This window comes from Pithys albifrons, chromosome 13 (genome assembly GCF_047495875.1).
Source record: "Pithys albifrons albifrons isolate INPA30051 chromosome 13, PitAlb_v1, whole genome shotgun sequence".
Lineage (NCBI taxonomy): Eukaryota > Metazoa > Chordata > Aves > Passeriformes > Thamnophilidae > Pithys > Pithys albifrons.
The window spans coordinates 2,227,321-2,246,821 of NC_092470.1; the positions used below are offsets into that span (position 1 = coordinate 2,227,321).

The following is a 19,501-nucleotide window of genomic DNA, read 5'->3' on the forward strand; positions in this document are numbered from 1 at the left end:
GAACGTGGCCTATTTTGTAAGGAGCACTGGAAGCTAAGCAGGTTATTTTTAAAGCTTGTGGTTGTATTCCTGCTGCTGGGAAACATCCACTTCCTGAGGGCAGGGGAGGACAGGCAGCAACCTGGAAAACAGTAGTGTGGATGGTGGCTCTCTAGGGCCGAGCTCTACTGGCAGGGTTTAAATCCTCAAAGCTGGTGGGTCTGCTTGGGTTATGGAGGGTTTGCAGGATCAGACACATCCTCAGTGCTGCCCACGGCCATCCACCCACCTGGGGAAAGGCTGAGGGTCCAGGTGGACTCCTACTTGGACAAGAAACAGACAAAACATAGCCCAAAGAAGCATAAAAGTTTCCTGGCCAGGCCCTTTGGCACCCTTCTGTGCTTAGCTGGCTGTAAGGTTTGCAGAGGTTTAGGGAAGATCATGGTATGGTTTGGGTTGGAAGGGACCTTAAAGGTCATCTTGTTCTACCCTGCTGCCAAAGGCAGGGACACCTTCCACTAGCACAGGTTGCTCCATGCCCCATCTGACTTGGCCTTGAACACTTCCAGGGATGGGGCAGCCACAGCTTCTCTGGGCAACCTGCACCAGGGCCTCACCTCTTGGAGCCCCTTTAGGTACTGGAAGGGGTTCTAAGGTCTCCCCAGAGCCTTCTCTTCTCCAGGTTTAACAACCCCAGCTCACCCAGCCTGTCCCCTGAGTCCTCAGAGAGCATGTTGGAAGAGGGAGGGGAACCATAATCCCACAGCCATCTCACCTGTGGCAGGCTGTATCCAACACCTTTCCTAGGTAAATAACACCAGCACCATAATCCCAGGTCAGGTTTCAGCAGGAGCTGGAGGCACTAAGGTTCACAGGTAGGGATGGACAGAGCGGGAGGGGAGGCTGTCAGAGCTCAGGTGACATGAACCAGTTTCCAGGCAACTATTCAAATGCAAACAAAGAATCTGTCCAAGGCAGGTAGGATCCTTTGGCTTAGAAATCCTCCTGCAAGCTTCAGCCATGCAAATGCAGTTCAACAAATGAGGGACTTTATTCACAGCCGGGGGTTCAGACCAGCACAGGAGACTGCTACCCATGGAAGCATCATATCCTCAGCCTCCAAAATCCCTCACTGCTGTGGACCATCACAGCTGCAGGACTTTTGGAACAACATTGTCCGCTCTACTCCTGGGAACAGGAGCACAGTGACAACATGAACCCCCTGAGCTCAGGCAGGCAGCCCCACTCTGTTTTGGGGAGGCGTAGTCCCAGGGCTCCTGCCTCCCTGTCCCAATCCCAAAACCTCCCTGGCAGCTCTCACCAGCCCCAGGAGATGCTCCAGACTTCACCACGAGCCCAGAGGAGCATACCAGGGTCCCTTCAGGGGGCATGGGTCACACTCTTTGATGGCAAGCAATGAGGGAGGAGCAGTCTCCTTGGAGGGCCAGAGGACACCTATTCCTCCCAAGACAGGTGAAGCAGGGGGTGTCAGGTCCTTCTAAGAGCTGCCCTACATTCAAAACTGAGACCCAGGCCTCAGCCTGGCAGCTGCATCGTGTGATTGAGGCTCAGCACCTCCGCTCAGCTCCAAGCCAAGCTCAGTACCCCAGGATGCCAGGAGCCCTCCCTCCCTGCTACGTGCATGCCTGATTCAATCCAGTCATGCCCACAGCCTGCAGAACAGGCTCATCTGGCAGCAAGCCTGACAGGATGGGATGGAGCCTGGGGAAAGAGATGGCATGTCATACCTGAAACAAACCCACACAGGGACAATGCTGTCCCCAGGAATCTGGCATCCTTCCCACCACTCTGCACATGGATTTGAGCTACCAGGCCAGAGGAGATTCAAAGGTCCTAGGGAAAGTATGGAGTGGTGAAGATCTGAACACCAGAAAGCATTCCCCATTGCAGCTGCTGCCTACCATGTTTCCTTGGCCTAGCTGCAATTTAAATTTCAGATAAATAGAGCCTGACCTCTGTTTCCACACCCAGCAACTCCAAGGCAGATAGACAATGACAGAGGGATAACCACATCCCTGAGCCTGGGCTCTCCACCCTTACTGCACAAATAACACACTGAGAATCACAGCTCCCTGGTAGCACAGGACCTACTCCCCAAGCTCAATGCTCCCTGGAACTGGAGAGAGGGAATTCAGGCTGGCATGGAGAGCTAGAACAGAGTCTGACCTGAGCATCACACTGGCTATGGCTTGGAGGGGAAACCAGCAGCAGGGGAACAAGGAAGGCTGGCACACCCCAATTAAAGGTGGTTCCCAGCTCATTCCTTAGCACAGTCTCTACTGATCCCCGATAATTGCCCTGATCTGGGAGCAGGAGGTAGCATTTAAGCCACAGCCAAGAGAACCAGCTGGTGCTCGTATCATTGCCTAGAGGAACTAAGGATCATGCTTTGGAAATATTTGAGAAGCACAGCAGTGAAAAGATTGGAGCTGGCAGGCTGAGTTGTCTCCCTCTGCCTGATCCATTGCCGCCCCATGCCTGCATCCACCTGGAATTGCTCCTCTACATGGGCACACACTCATCCACCTCCTGACACAGTGGGGATAGCAGTGAAATCCTACTCAGCTCCATCCCCAGGGCTGTTGCCAGGCCCAAAAGGCAGGCGGACTTCTCCCCACTCCACCAGGATTGCTCCCTGCTCCCCATTGGCAGCCGTGTCTTTCCAACGTGCTTGCCAACATGTGCCAACAGCATGGCATGCAAGGCAAGCCCAATCCTGCCCAGCTACTCCACAAAGAGCTGCACTTCCCTTTGCCATGGGAGGAGCGCCTTTTTGGTGGCTGATCCTGAATTATTGAGCACTGATGGGTGTGTCCATGTGGCTCACAAGCGTCTGATCAGCACTCTGCTTGTGCCAACATCCGCATCCTTTATCTTCCAGCCACTTGGCTGGTCCCCACAGGACTCCAGCTGATCCTGCACCCAAGATGGATCCTCCCACTCTGGAACATCTTGTTGGTCTCAGGATTCATGGACAGGGATTGGATGCAGGTTGTCCCTACATGCTCCCCCGCTAGAGCTCAATCAAGGATGCCAGATTTTCTTTCCATGGTGGGTGAGAGGCCCAAGGAGAAGCAAGACAAGAGCTCCTGGAAGCCACCCATAGGCACAGAGGCACTGATGGGCTCTCTGGTGCTGGCTGCAGTGCTCCCCAGGGTGGATGCTGCAGCCACCACTACTGCTGCTGCTTCCCAAACATGCTGTCATGCTGGTGGGAGTCTCACAATGCCTTGGCCGTGGCTTTCCAATGCAGGAGCAGCCTTGGGAAGTGGGAGGAGGAAGTGAATCTGCTCTGTGTTCATGGTATTTCTTCTCAGCCCTGTGCTTTTCTGTTTCTTTTTTCTCTTGTGGGAGGAGGGATCAGCCTTGTCACAAATGATAAAGGCAGTGACTGACACCATTGAGGCATGTGGAACACTGTGTGCACTCCTAGACCCCACCTCCACTGTCACCATGCACCCTGGGTGCCCATCCATCAGTAGGAGCAGTGTGACAGCCACTGGAATGCTTGGAACTGGTTCCATCCTGCAAACCTTGGCACTTTTGGAGGATGCTGCTGGAGATGTGGGGAAAAGCAGGAGGCTCGAGTCCCCCATCTGGCCAGACCACAAAATGCCTGCCCATGGGCATGGAGGGCCCTGCTTCCAAGTGGCAGAGGGAAAAGGCAGAAATATTAATAGGGGATACAGATTCTCCCAGCAAATAGGTTTACTGTGCCCTGGGAGCATGGTCCAGACATGAGGATGGCAGAGAAGGATGGCTGGTGGGGCAGGGAGACCTTTGTGGGTGGTGAAGGACCACAGAGAGCACAGATCCACCCTTGGGAAAACTCAGGCACAGCCTTCCAAGGGGATGCATGCAGCCTGCAAGGACCCTCTCCCATCCCCATCTCCATCCCCATGCCAGGACACTAGAGCGGAGGATGATCTCCTGGGGCACTGGGACATCTCTCAACTCCAGCTGCATACCCTGTCTTCAGGACATTTCAGGGACTGTGCTGCCATGGAGGATCCCTGGCAGAGGATCCCCTTGCCCAGATGGGTCTAGGGAAGCTGGGATGCTGACATAGCTCCAGAGGCTGCTTGCAGTGCCAGAGGCTGGCTGCCTGCCCAGGGACAGCAGTGGCAGGCTCAATCCCAGTGCCCATTGTGCTCCCAAGGGAGTGGTGCTGGGGGAAGGGACACGCTGTCTCACAGTGTCTGGCCTCAACACAGGGCCAAGGCCATCACGGTCATCCAGAGCCTGACCAGCAGGGTCAGAGAACAGTCACTCCAGTGGGATTAGCACAAGGGTCAGACACCATTTCCATGGCTGCTGGGGTTGGACAGGCCCAAGGTGGGATGGGTGGGGAATGGGGTGGGATGGTGCCAGGAAAGGATGTAGCCAGGGCAGGATGAGGCTGGGATGGGATAGGGCTGGGGTAGGATGGGACCAGGGTGGGGTGGGGCCAAGGTAGGATGAAGCTGCAGTAGGATGGGGTTGGGATAGGATGGGGCCAGAGTGGTATGGGGCTGGGATGGGACAGGAATGGTGTGGGATAGTGCCATGGAAGGATGCAGTCTGGCTAGGATGGGACTGGAGTAGAATGGGGCCAGGGTAGGACGGAGCTTTGGCAGGATGGGGTTGGGGTGAGATGGTGGCAGAGTATGATGAGAGTGGGGTAGGATGGAACCAGGGTGGGATGAGGCTGGGGTAGGATGGGACCGGTGTGGGATGGGGCCATGGAAAGGGGACTGCCCTGGCTGCCAGATGCAGGAGGGAGGACACGCACCACCGCCGGCTGTACTTCAGTGTGCTCGTCCCTGCAGACTGGGGCTGGGGAGGGCTCCGGGAGGATGGAGTGCAGTCCACTGCATTCCCAGTGTCGCTGTTAGTTTAACAATACCCTGCTGGCCAGCATGCTGGGGCTAATTTTATCCCTGGAGCCAGGCCAGGGCGGCCCTAACTCTCCTTGCTGTGATTTATCCCAGACATTTCCCTTCAAAAACAAGGCTCCCGTGCCAGCCCCACTGCTTCCCAGGCAGCTGCACGCTGCCCCAAGACTCTGGGCAGAGCAAAGCAGGGTGGGATTTGCCCCTTGGTGGGTTGCTTGGAGAGCAGGAGGGTGGTCATTCACCCCACAGCAGAGGGATGTTAAGCTGGCTGGAAGCCATGGGATGTTTGAATGCAGAGCTTTCCCCAAGATCCTGGAGCAGCTCTGTTTTCCACAGACATCTCTGGGAAGCAGGTGGGTGTTTTTTCTACCAACAAGTTTATTGAAAAGGCTGTGGAATTTCTTTTCCCTTTTTTTCTTTTTTTCTCCCTTTTCCATCAGCAGCCATGCTCAAGAAAGAGATTTACCTTTGCCTTTGTGCATCTAGTTAAAAAATCATCTGTAAAAATGCTGCAGAAAAATGGAAAATATTGAAAATATCTCATGACAAACAAAAAATCTCTTCCAAATAAAGATCTGTTTTCTTCTCTTTTTCCCATCAGAAAAGCTTGTAGTGTGCAAAATGTTGACCGCTTGGATTTCTTCTCCCAGCAGGTTGGGATGCACCTGCCTCTGCTCCAGGAGAGTGCAGAAAGCTAAAAATCACTGGGCAGAGACACCAGCACTGTTACCTCCACATCTGTCCCTCCTGTGAGCCTCCCATGCCCCCACCAGACCCATGGCAGGGTGGGAGGTCCCAAGGGAAAGAGGTGGCATGGCCAACCCATGGGTGAGCCCCTCTCCACAGGCCTGAGAAGGGGAAGGAAAGCCCAAAGTTATTTGGTCTCTAGCATGATGAGTTCCTGTTAGTTCTCAGCCCGTCACAGACAGAGGAGGCATGGAAGGCTGTGGGCAGAGGAAGCGGAGGCATTACAGGTTGTCATACATGCGCAGCGTCTTCTCCAGCTGCTGGCTGACGCGCTGGTAGAAGACGATCTGCTGCCTTAGGTAGGACTGCATCATCCTCTTGAAGTCAGCCACGCGTCGCTCATGGAAGTGGTTCATCTCAGCCTGCAGGGCAAAGCCCACCACGCGGCAGCGCTTGCGGATCCCGTCAGCCTCCTCCTGGTCCATCCTGCCCTCGTCGCTCATCCGCTGGCTCTCCTTCACCTTTGCAAAGGCTCCTGGCAAGGCAGGGAGCAGGGTGAGAGGCTGGTGGATCTGTGCAACCCTCCAGCCCCCTTCCCTGGCCTCCCTGGTTAGTCTCATTGCCCTCCATGCTAGGGCACCAGCCTGAACCCAAAGCAGAGGCACAGAGCTGTCCCACATGGGTAAAGGAGGGATGTACGTGCATCTCCCTGTGCCCAGCAAACCCATCACTCTCCTCCAGGCAGGGAAGAACCAGGAGCCTTTTCCCTCTGCATTCTGGCCTCCCCAGCTCCTTTTCCATCCCAGCTCTGGCACACAGCCTCATGTTTAGCTGGTTTTGGGGTCTGGACTCCTGGAGGGCTGCAACTCAGGCTTTGAGTGCAAAGGTAAAAACATCAGGCAGTGTTAGCACAGCCAAGCCTGCCCTCCAAATATTCCACAGTATCCCATGAATGGGGCTTAGGAGCAGCTCTGGGAGACCCCAGACCAGGAGGCAGTGAACCAGGATAGGAGAAGGGCAGGTAGTGCTGTCTGGAGCTCAACAGGGAAACCACTTCCCTCTCCCATAGGCAGCTGATGCTCTGACCCCACTTTTTCCCTCTCCATGTTTTTTTACAGCTCAGTTTTGAAAGAATCCTGTCTGGCTCCAGCCCTGCATTCCTCCCCCTAATTAGCACAGAGGCTAAAAAACCAAAAACAAGATCTGGCTCTCACTGGGCTTTTTTCCTTTCTCCCTGCTCCTTGCCGGGAGCACCAGACCTGGGGTTATGATGCTCCTACTGCACCAGCCCTGCTCCCATCAGAGAGGAGGAGGAGGAGGAGGAGGAGGAAGAAGCAAAGGTTGGAGGCCAAATCCTGCCTTCCGCTCTGCCCACGCGGCCTTGCTTCCGGACAGGATTCAGCCCCTCTCCATGGGTAAACAACACTGAGAGGAAAGGTAAAGAAGCTGCTGGGGCAGGATTGTATCCTCCCTGCTCCATTTCCATTCCCAGCCTCCCCCAGGGACATGCAGTGATGCACAGATATCCCCAGATGCTTAGACACAGGCAGCCCTGGCTTGGCCCTGGGAAAACCTGTCCCCCTAAATCCGGCGATGCGAGTGTGGGTGTCCCCTCCCTGCTGTGGGCAGCTGGGCTGGGAGGAGCGTGTGGACTGCGTGGACTTCGGCCCTGCTCCCACACCCAGCTGCGTCAGCCTGGGTGCAAAGGGACACCAAGTCCTCCCTGCCTGCCGCACACCCCACGAAGAGCAGAGCAGACACTTCTCACCCCCTCTGACCCCACCAGCTCCAGGGAATCAGGACAAATGGGATGCAGGGAGCTCTGACAGCCCAGGGGTGCTAACCCACTCCTCCTCAGAGGTTCAGGGATATACTCCTGAAAAGTGTGACCCTGGCTGTCCCCAAAAGGTTTAGTGTGTCCCTCCCAGGGACACGTCCCCATCCCACTGCCCTGCACAGCCCCTTCTGCCCTCTGACCGACCCAAGGCCATGTCCAGCTATGTCCCAGCCCTGATGGAAAAAGCTCCAACATCCCTGTTGGCCACTCATCCGCTGCCTCAGCAGGGAGGGAGGATGAGGAGGGACAAGGGGTAGTGGGTGGGGATGCTCAAGAGGTACTAGGCAGGTCACCACAGAGCCACCAGCAGTGGTGCTGGCTCCTGCTAACAGTCTGCAGGGAATGACACCCATGGTGATCCCCCCAGAAAGAAGCACCAGCAGCACTTATGGAGCCCACAGCATCACTGGGGCAGACCCTGGACTCAACAGCCTAGAAGCCTCTCCCAGGCTGGGGTGCCTGGAGGAGGGCTGTGACAGCAGGGACCGCACGGTTTCCCTAAGAGCCATAGGCAACGGTTCCCATCCTCATTCCCATCCTCATTCCCAATCCCCTTCATGGCCCAACAGAAGATTGCCTCATTGCATTCCCACACCACTCCCCATGTTGTTCCCAGAGAGAAGAAGGCCTCCTTACCTTTCTGGAGGTGGATGATGTCTGGGAAGTTGGAGAGAAGCCCTTGGTACAAGGAGAGCATGTCCAGCATGAGGAACAGGTCATTCTTGGGCTGCTCAGCGAACATCTCCCCCACAGTCTCGTATGTCTTGCCTGTGTGGGAGATGGCGTTGTTGAGGGCATCCAAGCTGTAAGGAGGGTCCATGTGGAAGGAGTGGCTGATGGCTTGGAAGGCATTGCCCAGCTTCTGGAACTCCTTCCGGAAGCCCCCCACGTGCTTGCGCACAAGCTCCGAGGCCACGTTGGTCAGCTGCAAGACGCTGTCATCCATCTTCTTGCTGAAGGCCTTGAAGGCATCCACACGGTCCTCCACGTCCTGCAGGTCCTGGTGCTCTGTGGGAATCTGGATGGTGAGGAGAAAGCTGGCACCCACCATCTCATCCTTTTCTGCCCGGCGTTTGCCCAGCTTCCACTGCTTCTCGTCACGGCAGGAGAGGAAGTGCTGGAAGCCCTCATACTGGGAGAGGACGGGGTGGCTGGTCATGTGGTCCATCCAGAGGATTAGCCGCCGCTTGCGCTTCTCGATGAAGTCCTCCTCAAAACGGCCAGTGGCCTGTTTCTCAGGCAGGTGGGGCACTGAGATCACTGTGAACTTGTGCAGGAGGCGGTTGTAGAGCCAGTCAAAGTGCTTGTACCGCCGGTACACAGGTGAGTTGATGTTGCTGGGGGTCAGCTTGTAGGAGATGTAGCTCTTGATGCCCTTGAACTTGGTTTGCTTGGTGGGGTCCTCCACGGAGCAGATGAAGGGGTGGGGGTTCACCCTCCACTGGGGACCTCTGGAGCCCATCTCAATGCAGTATGTCTCGGTGATCTTGGACATCAGGGGCACATCACCCAAGATGAAGGCTTCCACACCAGAGCGGACAAAGCAGGAGAAGCGGTTGAGGTTCCTCCCCACCACACTGCCCCTCTTGGAGGAGCTCATGCTGTCCTGCCTCTCCAGCGCTGGCTTCGGCCGGTAACCAGCATGCTGGTGGTGGCTGTAGGCCGCTGGGTACTGCAGGCTGGGTGAGGGGTGCCCGTTGGTGCCCGGGGCACTTCGGGGTTCCTCCACCACTGTGCACGCATCATCCCAGTCATCCCAATCATCATCATCGTCATCCTCAAAACTGCCCTGGTAGGAGATGCCTGGATTGAGGGATGCTGAGTAGAAAGAGGAGTCGTGCCCGGGGGAGCCAGCCGGGCTGCTGGAGTAGTCCGTGTAGTTGGAGCCCGACCTGGAGCGGAGGATCTCTACATAGGAAGCAGGGAAGAGGCCGGTCTCCCCGCGGCTGTTTTGGCCCTGTAACCACCCGTCCAGGGAGTTCTCGCTGAAGATGACGAGTTCCTCGTTCTCCTGGATGCTGATCTCCTCTTTGTTTTCACTCTGGAAGTTATAAAGAGCTCTGGCTTTCAACGCCATGGCTGGTCCCGCGTCGGGAAGAAGAGGGGGGACAGCGGAACGCAAACCCCTCAGCCAAAACAAACCTCCCCAGGCAATACCGCAGGCTCGCCAGCCTACAGAATCACCACCACGCGCTGTGGGAAATGGCTTGGCCGGTTTCCCAGAGAAAGAAAAAAAAAACGGTGAAGAAGAAATCCCTTACGAGGTGACGCCAAGTTCCGTACGCCCAAGTGACCCCCCCGATCCCGGCACTCCAGTTAAAAACAACATTCTCCAGTTAAAAACAACATTCCCCGGTTAAAAATGACATTTCCTGCATAAAAAACAAGGTTCCTGGTCAGGCGAGCGGCGTTTCCCTGGCTCCTCCGGGGTGCGCACCGCGGCGGGCCCCAGAGCCCGGCTCTGCCATGTCCACGCAGGGTTAATCTCGCTGGGACGCCGATGCCGAGGTTCCACTTTCCGGGAGGAAAACCTCTGGCTGCCAGCGAGCAAATAAATCCAAAGCGACCTTTCTCGGGGGTCTGTGTATAAAACACCCCAAATTTCCTCCTGCCAGCAGCTGCCTGTCGGTGGGTGCTGGGAAATCGCCGGGAACGACCCCAAACCTTGCCCAACGTCCCGGTGATCCCGGGATTTCCTTTCCGGGCCGACTTTCCCGGCAGTTGGTGGTGGGGTTTGGTTTTTCCCTAAAACCCGTAAGCCTCACGCAGGACGGAGGTGGCGGGGCCAGTGGGGGCGATGGTGGGGGGCCGGTGCCGTTCCCGGAGCGGTGGCGGGGCCAGCCGGCAGCCTTCCCGTGACGCCGGGGCACGGGCGCTCCCCGCTCCGCCGACCGCTCCGCGCTGAGGAGCAGCCCGGCCCGGCCCGGCCCGGCCCGCCGCACGCCGCCCTCTGCAGGCAGCCGGTCCCGGAGGCACGGATCCCCGCCCGCGGTGGCACTGGCTGCTCCTGCGTCCCTTCCAGGATACTCCCCTCACCCGTGCCCGGCCACGGCCCGCAGCGTCCCTTCCCCGAGTCCCCGAGCGGGGGCGGAAACCGAGGCACGGAGGGTGATGGGCGCAGCGCGGAGGGGCGCGGACCTCCTGCCGCGCGGGGGCGCTGCGGGCGCCGCCCCGGCCCGTGCGGAAGCGCATCGGGACGCGGGTGTTGCCATGGAGGAGCTGAGCGGGGCGCTGGCGGCGGGCGTGGGGCTGCGGGGACCGCTCAGCGCGCTCAGCCCGGCCGCGCCGCACCCCCGCCTGGCCGCCTACAAACCCCGCGGCGGCCCCGGGCAGGCCGAGCGCCGGCAGCGCCTCCTCCGCATCCAGAGAGAGTGAGCGCGGGAGCGGGTGGGCCGCGTGAGGCCGGCCTGGGACCGCGTGTGGAGGCGGCCCGGTTTGAGTGTGGGGTGCGGTGCGGGACCTGCCTCCCAGCTGTGTTGTTTCCTCGCCTCCAGGAGACGGTTGGACTACGTGAACCATGCCAGGAGGCTGGCAGAGGACGACTGGGCAGGGGTGGAGAGCGAGGACGAGGAGAACGAGCGGGAAGATGCGGAGGAAGAGGAGATGGACGTGGATACTGGCAAAAAGCTGCCCAAGCGCTACGCCAATCAGGTGAGAAGCCCCCTGTGTCCCCATGGCAGGGTGTGGGTGTGAGGCAGGGCCAGGATGAGGGATATGGAGTGGTTTGAGGCTAAGGTTATGGCTCTGAGAAGAATATGTCCTGCCTGGCTTGGTGCTCAGAGAGAAAATGCTTCAGTTTGCCTCCAAAACATGCTGAGTTCAAATGGAGAACAGGTGGAGGTGGGGTGCCTATGTGCTTTAGAATCATTAGGTTGGAAAAGACACCATGGAGGAAAGGAAAACTGAGCTGGCTTTTATCAGCCTGAGTACTGTATTGGTCCTAAAAGACTCGTAGCCACTGGGGCAGTCTTTGAGGTCAGTTTATCTGGATGGTCTCTTTACTCCTGGTATTTTGGAAGCACTTAAGCTCTTCCATGTTTTCAAAAATAAAGTACTGGAGTGGGGACCAAGATGTGAGGTGCCCAAGCGAGGACTGTGAGCCTGGTTCTGTAGTGTGAAGCTCAGTCAGCAGCTTGGAAGTTAAAGAAAGATTTGAAGTGTTAGTCGGGTTGGGTTTGATAAGAGAGAGAGATGAGCCCTTTTGGGGGTGACAAGCAGTGCCAGCTGCCTCTTATGCAACCAGTGTAATTCTTGAAGCCAAGTCAAAACCTCCTTGCTTTATTCTTGAGTTATTTGTTGTTCATGACTGCAGGAAAGTTGTTACTAACTGATTCTTATTCCTGGTTTCTCTGTAGCTGATGTTGTCAGAGTGGCTGGTGGATGTACCTTCGGATCTGGAGCAGGAGTGGGTTGTGGTGGTGTGTCCTGTGGGAAAAAGGGCGCTCATTGTGGCCTCCAGAGTAAGTGGTAGCAGAGGTGGAATCTCTCCAACTGCTAAAGGACCTGTTTTATATTTCCAGCCAACATAAAACTGGCTTGACTGCGTTTTTTGTCTCCTCTTTTCTCACAGGGTACAACAGCAGCTTACACCAAGAGTGGCTTCTGTGTCAACAGGTTCCCATCCCTGCTGCCAGGGGGGAACCGGCACAACTCAATGAGCGAGAAAGGTACGTTGTGAGGAGACATTTGGGATAGAGGAAAGGGAGCTGCCTGCTTCTCTCTGGCAGTGTGTGTGCTGACAGGATCAGTGCTGTTCCTCCAGCTCCCCTGAGCCTGAGCTATGCCCTTCTTCATGCTGGGGGTAGTCAACTTCAGGCCTGTTTCTTTATCTCTGGAGATAATTAGATTTAGACAAATACCTCTATGCTAGATAAGCACATACAGTCCCAGATTGGTTTGGGTTGGAAGGGACCTTAAAGGTCATCTTGTACCAGCCTGCTGCCATGGGCAGGGACACCCTCCACTAGACCAGGTTGCTCCAAGCCCCATCCAACCTCACCTCAAACACTTCCAGGGATGGGGCAGCCACAGCTTCTCTGGGCAACATCTGCCAGTGCCTCACCATCCTCACAGGAAAGAATTTCTTCCTCACATCTAATCTGAAACTGTCCTTTTCTAGTTTGAAATGATTGCCCCTCATCCTGTCACATCTTTTAATTAGCTGTCTGGTTGACTGACAGTCTTAAACCCCAACATCCTCTCTGTCTGAAAGAGACCTGTGTACCATGATATCTTCCTTATTGCCTCTTGGAGTTCATTTTTTTGGCCCTGAAAAAAAGAGGTTTATTGTCTGGCAAATGCTGTTTTCTGAAACATGCCCTTGCTTGCTGTGCCTCTGGCTGATCTCTTTGTAGCCTTGTAGGACTCCTCATGCTCAAAGGTTTTGTGGTCGCAGTTTGTGTTAACAGAAGGGGGTCCCTCTGTGCCTGACAGCCTTACATCAGGGCAGGATTAATGCTGGAGAGCTCTGACCTCGTGTTTGCCAGTTGGGTTAGGCAGAGTCTGGAGCAGGTCTGCACCTCTCTGTGTTTGTTTGTGCAGTGTACAGCATCCTGGACTGCATCTACAGTGAGGCCCAGCAGACCTACTATATCCTTGATGTGATGTGCTGGAGAGGACACCCTATTTATGACTGCCAGGTACTGAATCCCTGCCCTCCCTGTTGTTCCCTGAGATGGTGTGTTCCAGCACTGTAGCTCACTCTGCAAAATGTGGATATTCCTCCCAAGCACCAGCATTTTTACAGCTTTTTGGTTGCTGGAATAACTGTGTACATGTTTTGCAGGGGAGTAGCAGGGTTTGGGGTGCTGGTTCTGTAGGTGAAGTCGATTTTGTAAATCTGCTAGGTGAATGCAGAGGAGTTAAGACACTCGGCAGGTGCTGATGGGTGATGTCACTAACTCTCTGTGTCCTTTCACAGACTGACTTCAGATTCTTCTGGCTCTCCTCAAAGATCCAAGAGGAGAAAGGGCTGGGAGAGACAAGCAGGATTAATCCGGTAAGTCCTTTTGTACTGAGGAGGAGACTGAAGGGTAAGCTCTCCTGTTCAGCAGGCTTCAGCAGTTTCTTTCACAAGCGGAAGCTTTTTTCCTTTTTTTCTTTCTCCTCATGGATCAGGCTTCAAAGTGTACATCTGATGAAATGGGATGCTGTGGTCAGAATGTAAATGGCACCACTGAATATTATAAATGAATGCAATGGGTTTTTTCCCCCGTCCAAAGTGCTGAGAGAGATCCCACTGCAGGGTATCAGCTAACTTCAGTGCTTCTTTTAGCTTTCCCTTGAAATGGAATGGAAAACCAGTGTGGTTTCTGCAAGGGCAGTGTTTGGCAGCCTGACTACAATGGGGTTTATTCTTGTAGTTTTGTGGGTTTGTAAAGCTTTAAGCCTCCCCTGTGTTTGAACAGATCATTGAAGTTGTTGGGATGAATGGTGGATTGCCACTCAGAATACCTGCTGAACCAGGATAAAAGGTCTTCCTTGGAAGACTTCCATGTGGAGGTCAGACCTAGAACCCACAACTTCTTGGAATGTGATTTTTGGGTACAGATATGAGAGATTTCTCTGCTCAGACATAGCCAATCAGAGCAGCTCCAATTAGCTGAGCATCTCAGTGATAAATGGGGCTGACTGCAGTGAAGGTGTCTGTTCAGAGAACATCCTGTTCTGTCTCACTGCAGGAATATCCAGAAGATAGCTACTTGATGAAGGGGGGGTCGTTTCAGCTTTCATTTCCTGGGTGGAAAGATTGACTTGGCTGAGCCAGCAGCCTGAAGCAGGTGTCTGCTTTGCATCCTGCCTGGAGGTCATAATTTTCTGTGTTGGTTAAAAGAGCATTGCAGGGTTAGCTCTCCTGGAAAGTCCTTCTTGTCAGTCTTAGGTGCTTGGGAAAAATGTATCAGGAGCATGTGGGAGCTGTTCCTCACCTTTTTCCTTTCATACTGGGTCCTGCACTGGGGGAATCTTTCCTTCTCAGCTCCTTCCACACTAGTGCTGGACTCAGTGACTTGTTCACCTTTAGGCCATACAGTTGGCTCTCTAACCATCTCTTACTCTTTCAGTACAAGTTTGTGGGACTGCAGAACTTCCCTTGCTCCTCGGACAGCCTGTGTGAGCTGCTAGCTACGGACTTCCCCTTTGAGGTGAGAACACTCAGGTGGGGGCCTAGACCTTAGCCTTAGAGACAATCCTGCTGTGCCTCTGCCAGTGCTGGGAGAGAGATGCATCCTCTTCACTTGGGAATCTGCTCTCCCGAGGCTGCAGGAAGCTTGCTGTGTTGCACTGCTGTTTCCCTGTGTGTGGGGTGGGTGCCTTTATGCCCATGGTTGATCTGTTGCCTTGTCAACAGGTACAGGCCTCATCCAACCACACAAATGAGCAAGAGTTAAACTATGGCATTCCATGTGTTTGTGCTGCCCTTGCTGCAGTTGTCTGGGTCTGAAAGAGCCTTTCGGGTGTTGATATGGACACTCAGGCTGCTTCCAGAAGCAGCACAACTCATGTGCACATAGCAGTGTGATGGACAGCTGACCTCTTTAGGGCTGAAGTTGGTACTGCCCACTGCTCTGTAGGGGCTTGTACGTGTTCCTTAGTCTGGCTGCTTCCATCTTCTATGTCTAAGGCAGTTGGCTGTTTTCTAGGAAGGAAGGAGAGGGGTGATGGTAAGACCCCAATGGTTTCTGAGGGGTTTGAGCATTCAAATTGGGTGCCTGAGCTGTACTGGAGCTGGGGGAGGATGGCTGTGACAGAAATAGCTGAACAGAACACCTGTGTTTGCTTCATCAGCTTTAGAAGTAGAATCATAGAATCATACAATATCCTGAGTTGAAAGGGATTCACTAGGAGTGTCAAAGTCCAGCTCCTGGCCCTGCACAGAACAGCCCCAACAATCCTCCCTTGTGCCTGAAAGCATTTTCCAAAGGCTCCCTGAACTCTGGCAAGTTTAAGGCCATGACCACTTCTCTGGGGAGCCTGTTACATTGCCCAGCTACTCTCTGAGGGCAGAATCTCTTCCTAATATCCACCCTAAATCTCACCTGACACAGCTGTTGTGCTGTTCTGATCTTTGGGGAAGGGCAGGACAGGCAAATCCATGTGCCACCCTGGCTCACCTCCGTGTGGTTGTGAGCAGTGAGTCACAGGCCCTTGTGGAATCAGCTCCAGCTGCTTTTGCCCACCCTGGCTGACTAGTCACTGCAAGGGAAGAGGATGGAGGAGGCAGTGGCATTCTGGCCTGGTGACATCTGGGAGCCAGAAGCTCCTTCAGTGTTTGCAGCAGTTCCTGAGAGTGTCCAGTCTCAGCCTACACCAAGAATGGCCTCCACAGAGGTTTCTTGTCCCTGAAAGCCAAAAGCTACATTGACGTCACAGTCTCTTGTGCTTTCCCATCCAGAGGTAGCCATTAATGCAAGTGCAGGTTTAAATTAAGGGACAATAATTTGTCTGTGGGGGCTGACTCTGCTTGTCATAGCCAGGACAGTCATCAGAGCAAGTTGGAAAGTCCCAGCCCCTTGCTGGTCTTGCCAGACCCCACTCTGAACATGGCTGGGGGAGGCATTGCAGCTTTCCTGCAACTGACTTGCTGAATGACAAATTTCTGAGTGCCTCTGTAGAAACAGTCATTCTTGTCTTTCCTGAGTAAAAGTTTCATTCCTTCCTGAGGCATCTCATCCCACGAGGAAAGGCTGAGAAGTGTTGCCTCACTGCGGTCAGAGCGGGAAACTTGGGCTACAAGAGGCCATTGCGAAACTCTGGAGTGGGAGATGGAGCTGAACAGACTCCAGATGTGTAATCCAGCTGTGATTTGCCCCCTCAGGTCTTCTGATATGTTGGGGTGTAACCCCAAGAAGCAAAATCTGGTGTAATTGACTGAATGCAGCCATAATTCCACTGGAACCGTGGTGCTGCTTCCAGGATGAAGGGAGCTGTGGTGTGCCACAAGAGGGAGCCCCAAAACAGCTTCCACCACCACTGGCACAGAACAGAATAAACTTTGCAGGAGGCAAAATACATCCTGGCTATGGATAGTGAAGGGTAACAGAGGTGGTCTTAGGCTTGGGCCCAGCATCTGATGATCCTGATAGGGATCTCATGTGTGTGGTGGCAGCAGAGGTGGTCAGTGCGTTCAGATTTGGGTCTTCAGAGTTAATCTGTAACCTCAGAGTTAGGGCCTGACCTGCTCTATTCAGCAGAATTTTATTCCCCTGAATTCAGTGGACTTTGGACCAGTTGACTGGCTCTGAATTTCAAGTGGTTTTTGGAGTAGATCTTGAGATCTGCTGTCCTTCTCACAGATCTGAGTAAAACCACGCTCAGGTTTCCATGAAAGCAGGGAAGCCAATGCCTCTGAGAAACCCCAGTGTGAAGGAATGGAAGGTCTGTTAAGCATCTAAAATCTGGAAAGCCTGGCTGTGGAATGTGAAACCCTGCCAGGCCAGCCTCTCCTCAGGTTCTGTTGTTTAGGGACAGTGTCAGCCCTTGTTCTGATGTGGCTGCTGTCACTGCAGTGACTCAGGGTAGGGACCCAGCCAACAAATTAAATAAACAGGAAGGAATATGGGAAGGGAGAACATGACCTAACTTCACCAGGCTGTACTTCTTTGAATTCTCCAGCTTGGGGAAGATATGTGGAGCAGTCTGGAAGGCATTTCCAGGCTCTGATCTTTACCAAAACATTCCTGTGAGTCCCTGTTGCAAGTGCCACACATCCACAGGCATGGGCTGGATGTGCTGGGGTGCCGCAGAATCTGACTCTTCCCAAGAAGCAGGGCGAGGAAAAAGCTTTGCACTTCAGATACCTAGAGGGGTTACATAAGCTCATTATGATGTTTACTGTTCTGATTTTATGTTCTCCTAGCTGAGGAATCCCCCCTTTTCTGGGATGATTTTGCAAGATATTAACAGTGACTGAAAATTATGGACAGAGTAGTGCCAGAAGCTTTACCGTTCCTGCTATAGGTTAGGATCTGTGGAGCAGACATGGGTACATGCTGCTCTGTACTCAGCCTGTGTGTCTGTTTGGGGGGCTGTAGGCTCGGAGAGAGGCCTGGTAGAAATTCATCCCAAGATGGGCTTTTGTTCTCTCTTCTGCACACTCAGCCTCTCTTCTTCATAGCCAAATGGCTTTTTAAGAGCTGGTGAAGCTGAGCTAAGAGGAGCACCACCTTCAGCGTTAATCAGCCTGACAGCAATATCCAGCCTTGCAGAGCACACCCTGGGAAGCACAGGAAGAGGGGGGATGAGAATCCCTGAGCACGGCAGGAAAGTGGGGAAAATGTCAGACAGCTGCGGCACTGCAGAGTGTGGAAATAGTAGCACAAGAGTTAAGCCTAAACCTTCAAAGTCCTGAGTGCCCTTAACTGTCATTGATTGTTGCAGAAGTTCTCTCCTGGGAAACATTAAGAATTTTATTGGCATACGCCAGCTGAAAGAGCTGTTAGGAATTGGGGCTCCTTGGCGTCATGTACTTGGACTAATTACTTTCCAAATGAATTATTTAAAATAACCCTAATCCAGTAAAGTGGGCTGCCTTATTCAGAAACCTGCTGGCTTTTCTGCAGAGTGGGATGAGAGCATCCAGAGGATGCTGCTCTGTGCCAACAGGGGCCTGAAATTGTTTGCCTTTGACAATTTAAAGCCAACTGGGAGTTGCTGATCTTTCATGGCAGGAACTCTGCAGGTTTTTTTCTTTTCCTTCCACTATTTATTGCGCTGCTTGGGGAAAAATGATCCAGCTGTTGGTTTTGGCCTGCAAACGGAGAACAGAGCCATCATCTGGCGTCTGGTCATCCACCTGTGGGAGTCTCAGCTCTGCCCTTTCATTCACTCTCTCCTGTTCACAGGTCGATGGGCTGCTCTTCTATCACAGGCAAACCCACTACACCCCTGGCAGCACCCCGCTGGTGGGCTGGCTCCGGCCCTACATGGTCTCTGAAATCCTGGGGCTCACCGTGCCGTCCACCACGCTCACAGCCAAACCACACTATGCCGGGCGGCAGCTCCAGCAGATCATCGAGAGCAAAAGGAGTAAAAAGCTCGCCATGGAAAAGGGTGACCTGAGCAGCGTGGCAGCCATTAGGAATGGACAGTATGAGCTGGAACACTTGTCTACCCCTCAGCCAGAAAAGTCTCCAGAGGGCCAGGATGGAGCAGTGGGCCAAATGGAAAGTTAAGATTCTGGGACAGGCCAGCTGGGATAAGAGCAGGGAAAAGGCTCCCTGCTTCTCACTGTCCCTCATGCTCCTGAGATGGAGCAAAGTAATGATGATAGGATAGCTTTGTTTCAAGGGCATGACAGTGGACTATCTTGCCCCAGGTACTGGGGTTTTTTGGTTGGTTGTTTGGTTGGTTTGGTTTGGGGGTTTGTTTTTTTTTTTTGTTATTGGTTGGTTGGTTCTGTTGTTGCCAAGGCTTCTGTGAGCCTAATAGGATTGTCTGGTTCTTTGCTAAGGCAGTCTTGCGTTGGGATGTGCTGCAGGAATACACTTCAGCTCCTGACACTGCTTCTGCTAAAGCCCTGGCAAAGCTCTAGCATAGGAACAGAGCTCGGACCTCTGAGGGGCAGCTGCTGCTCATGACCCCAGCAGCAGCCCCATCTTCCTGTCCCCAGAAATCTGGGCTTCTCAGCCTTTGATCCAGCTGTTTTCCAAGGCCTTCACATTGAAAGCTTTGTGGTCAGTCTGCTTCTTACTAGCAAAAAGTTTGCAGTGAGCTGCTGTAAATCCAAAGGATGGACTTTGCACACCCACATGTTCTTAGGAAAATCTAAATTTTCTTTGCATTGCAGCAGGACCTGCCTTGGAGCAGGGCTTTGTGCACCATGAGTGCAGCAGAAGCCTCTCTCTCCTTGAGGCTTTTCTCAATGGGGGGAGGAAGGAATGGCTTCACTCTGAAAAACGCTACCATTGATCGTGCCAAATAAAAGGTTTCTCAGAAAGACAAATTCTTGAGCGTCTTCCTGCTACCTAAGGGTGGATGCGTGCTGTGCCTCCCAAATAGGGATTGAAAAATCAATTCCAGCACTGACTGGAGCAGAGGGAACACTTAAGTGGGTTTGATTCTCTGCACACTGAGTTACGTTGGTCCCTTTTCCTGTCCGTCTCAT

General features: G+C 53.9%; 2 protein-coding genes across 2 annotated transcripts; one reads left to right on the top strand and one right to left on the bottom strand.

The window, feature by feature from the left end:
- Positions 1–5,232: 5,232 nt before the first annotated feature.
- On the bottom strand, positions 5,233–10,460 carry SNX33 (sorting nexin 33). Its single transcript, XM_071568407.1, has 2 exons — positions 8,035–10,460; positions 5,233–6,096 (listed from the first exon to the last, which is right to left on the bottom strand). Exons 1-2 carry the CDS (start codon positions 9,473–9,475, stop codon positions 5,843–5,845), a joined length of 1,695 nt encoding a protein of 564 aa, XP_071424508.1. The 5' UTR covers positions 9,476–10,460; the 3' UTR covers positions 5,233–5,842.
- A 130-nt stretch (positions 10,461–10,590) lies between these two features.
- SNUPN (snurportin 1) lies at positions 10,591–19,324 on the top strand. Its single transcript, XM_071568408.1, has 8 exons — positions 10,591–10,769; positions 10,893–11,049; positions 11,754–11,858; positions 11,969–12,065; positions 12,940–13,037; positions 13,319–13,396; positions 14,460–14,540; positions 18,240–19,324. The coding sequence occupies exons 1-8, from the start codon at positions 10,609–10,611 to the stop codon at positions 18,567–18,569; spliced, it is 1,107 nt and encodes a 368-aa protein (XP_071424509.1). The 5' UTR covers positions 10,591–10,608; the 3' UTR covers positions 18,570–19,324.
- Positions 19,325–19,501: the final 177 nt, after the last annotated feature.

What these genes read in the sequence shown, in the direction of transcription:
- SNX33 (XM_071568407.1), bottom strand. Translation starts at nt 9,475, where the DNA reads ATGGCGTTGAAAGCCAGAGCTCTTTATAACTTCCAGAGTGAAAACAAA. An exon ending in CATCATCCACCTCCAGAAAG is followed by an intron (nt 6,097 to 8,034) that starts GTAAGGAGGCCT and finishes CTGCCTTGCCAG; the next exon opens with GAGCCTTTGCAAAGGTGAAG.
- SNUPN (XM_071568408.1), top strand. Translation starts at nt 10,609, where the DNA reads ATGGAGGAGCTGAGCGGGGCGCTGGCGGCGGGCGTGGGGCTGCGGGGA. An exon ending in AGACAAGCAGGATTAATCCG is followed by an intron (nt 13,397 to 14,459) that starts GTAAGTCCTTTT and finishes TTACTCTTTCAG; the next exon opens with TACAAGTTTGTGGGACTGCA. An exon ending in CTACGGACTTCCCCTTTGAG is followed by an intron (nt 14,541 to 18,239) that starts GTGAGAACACTC and finishes TCCTGTTCACAG; the next exon opens with GTCGATGGGCTGCTCTTCTA.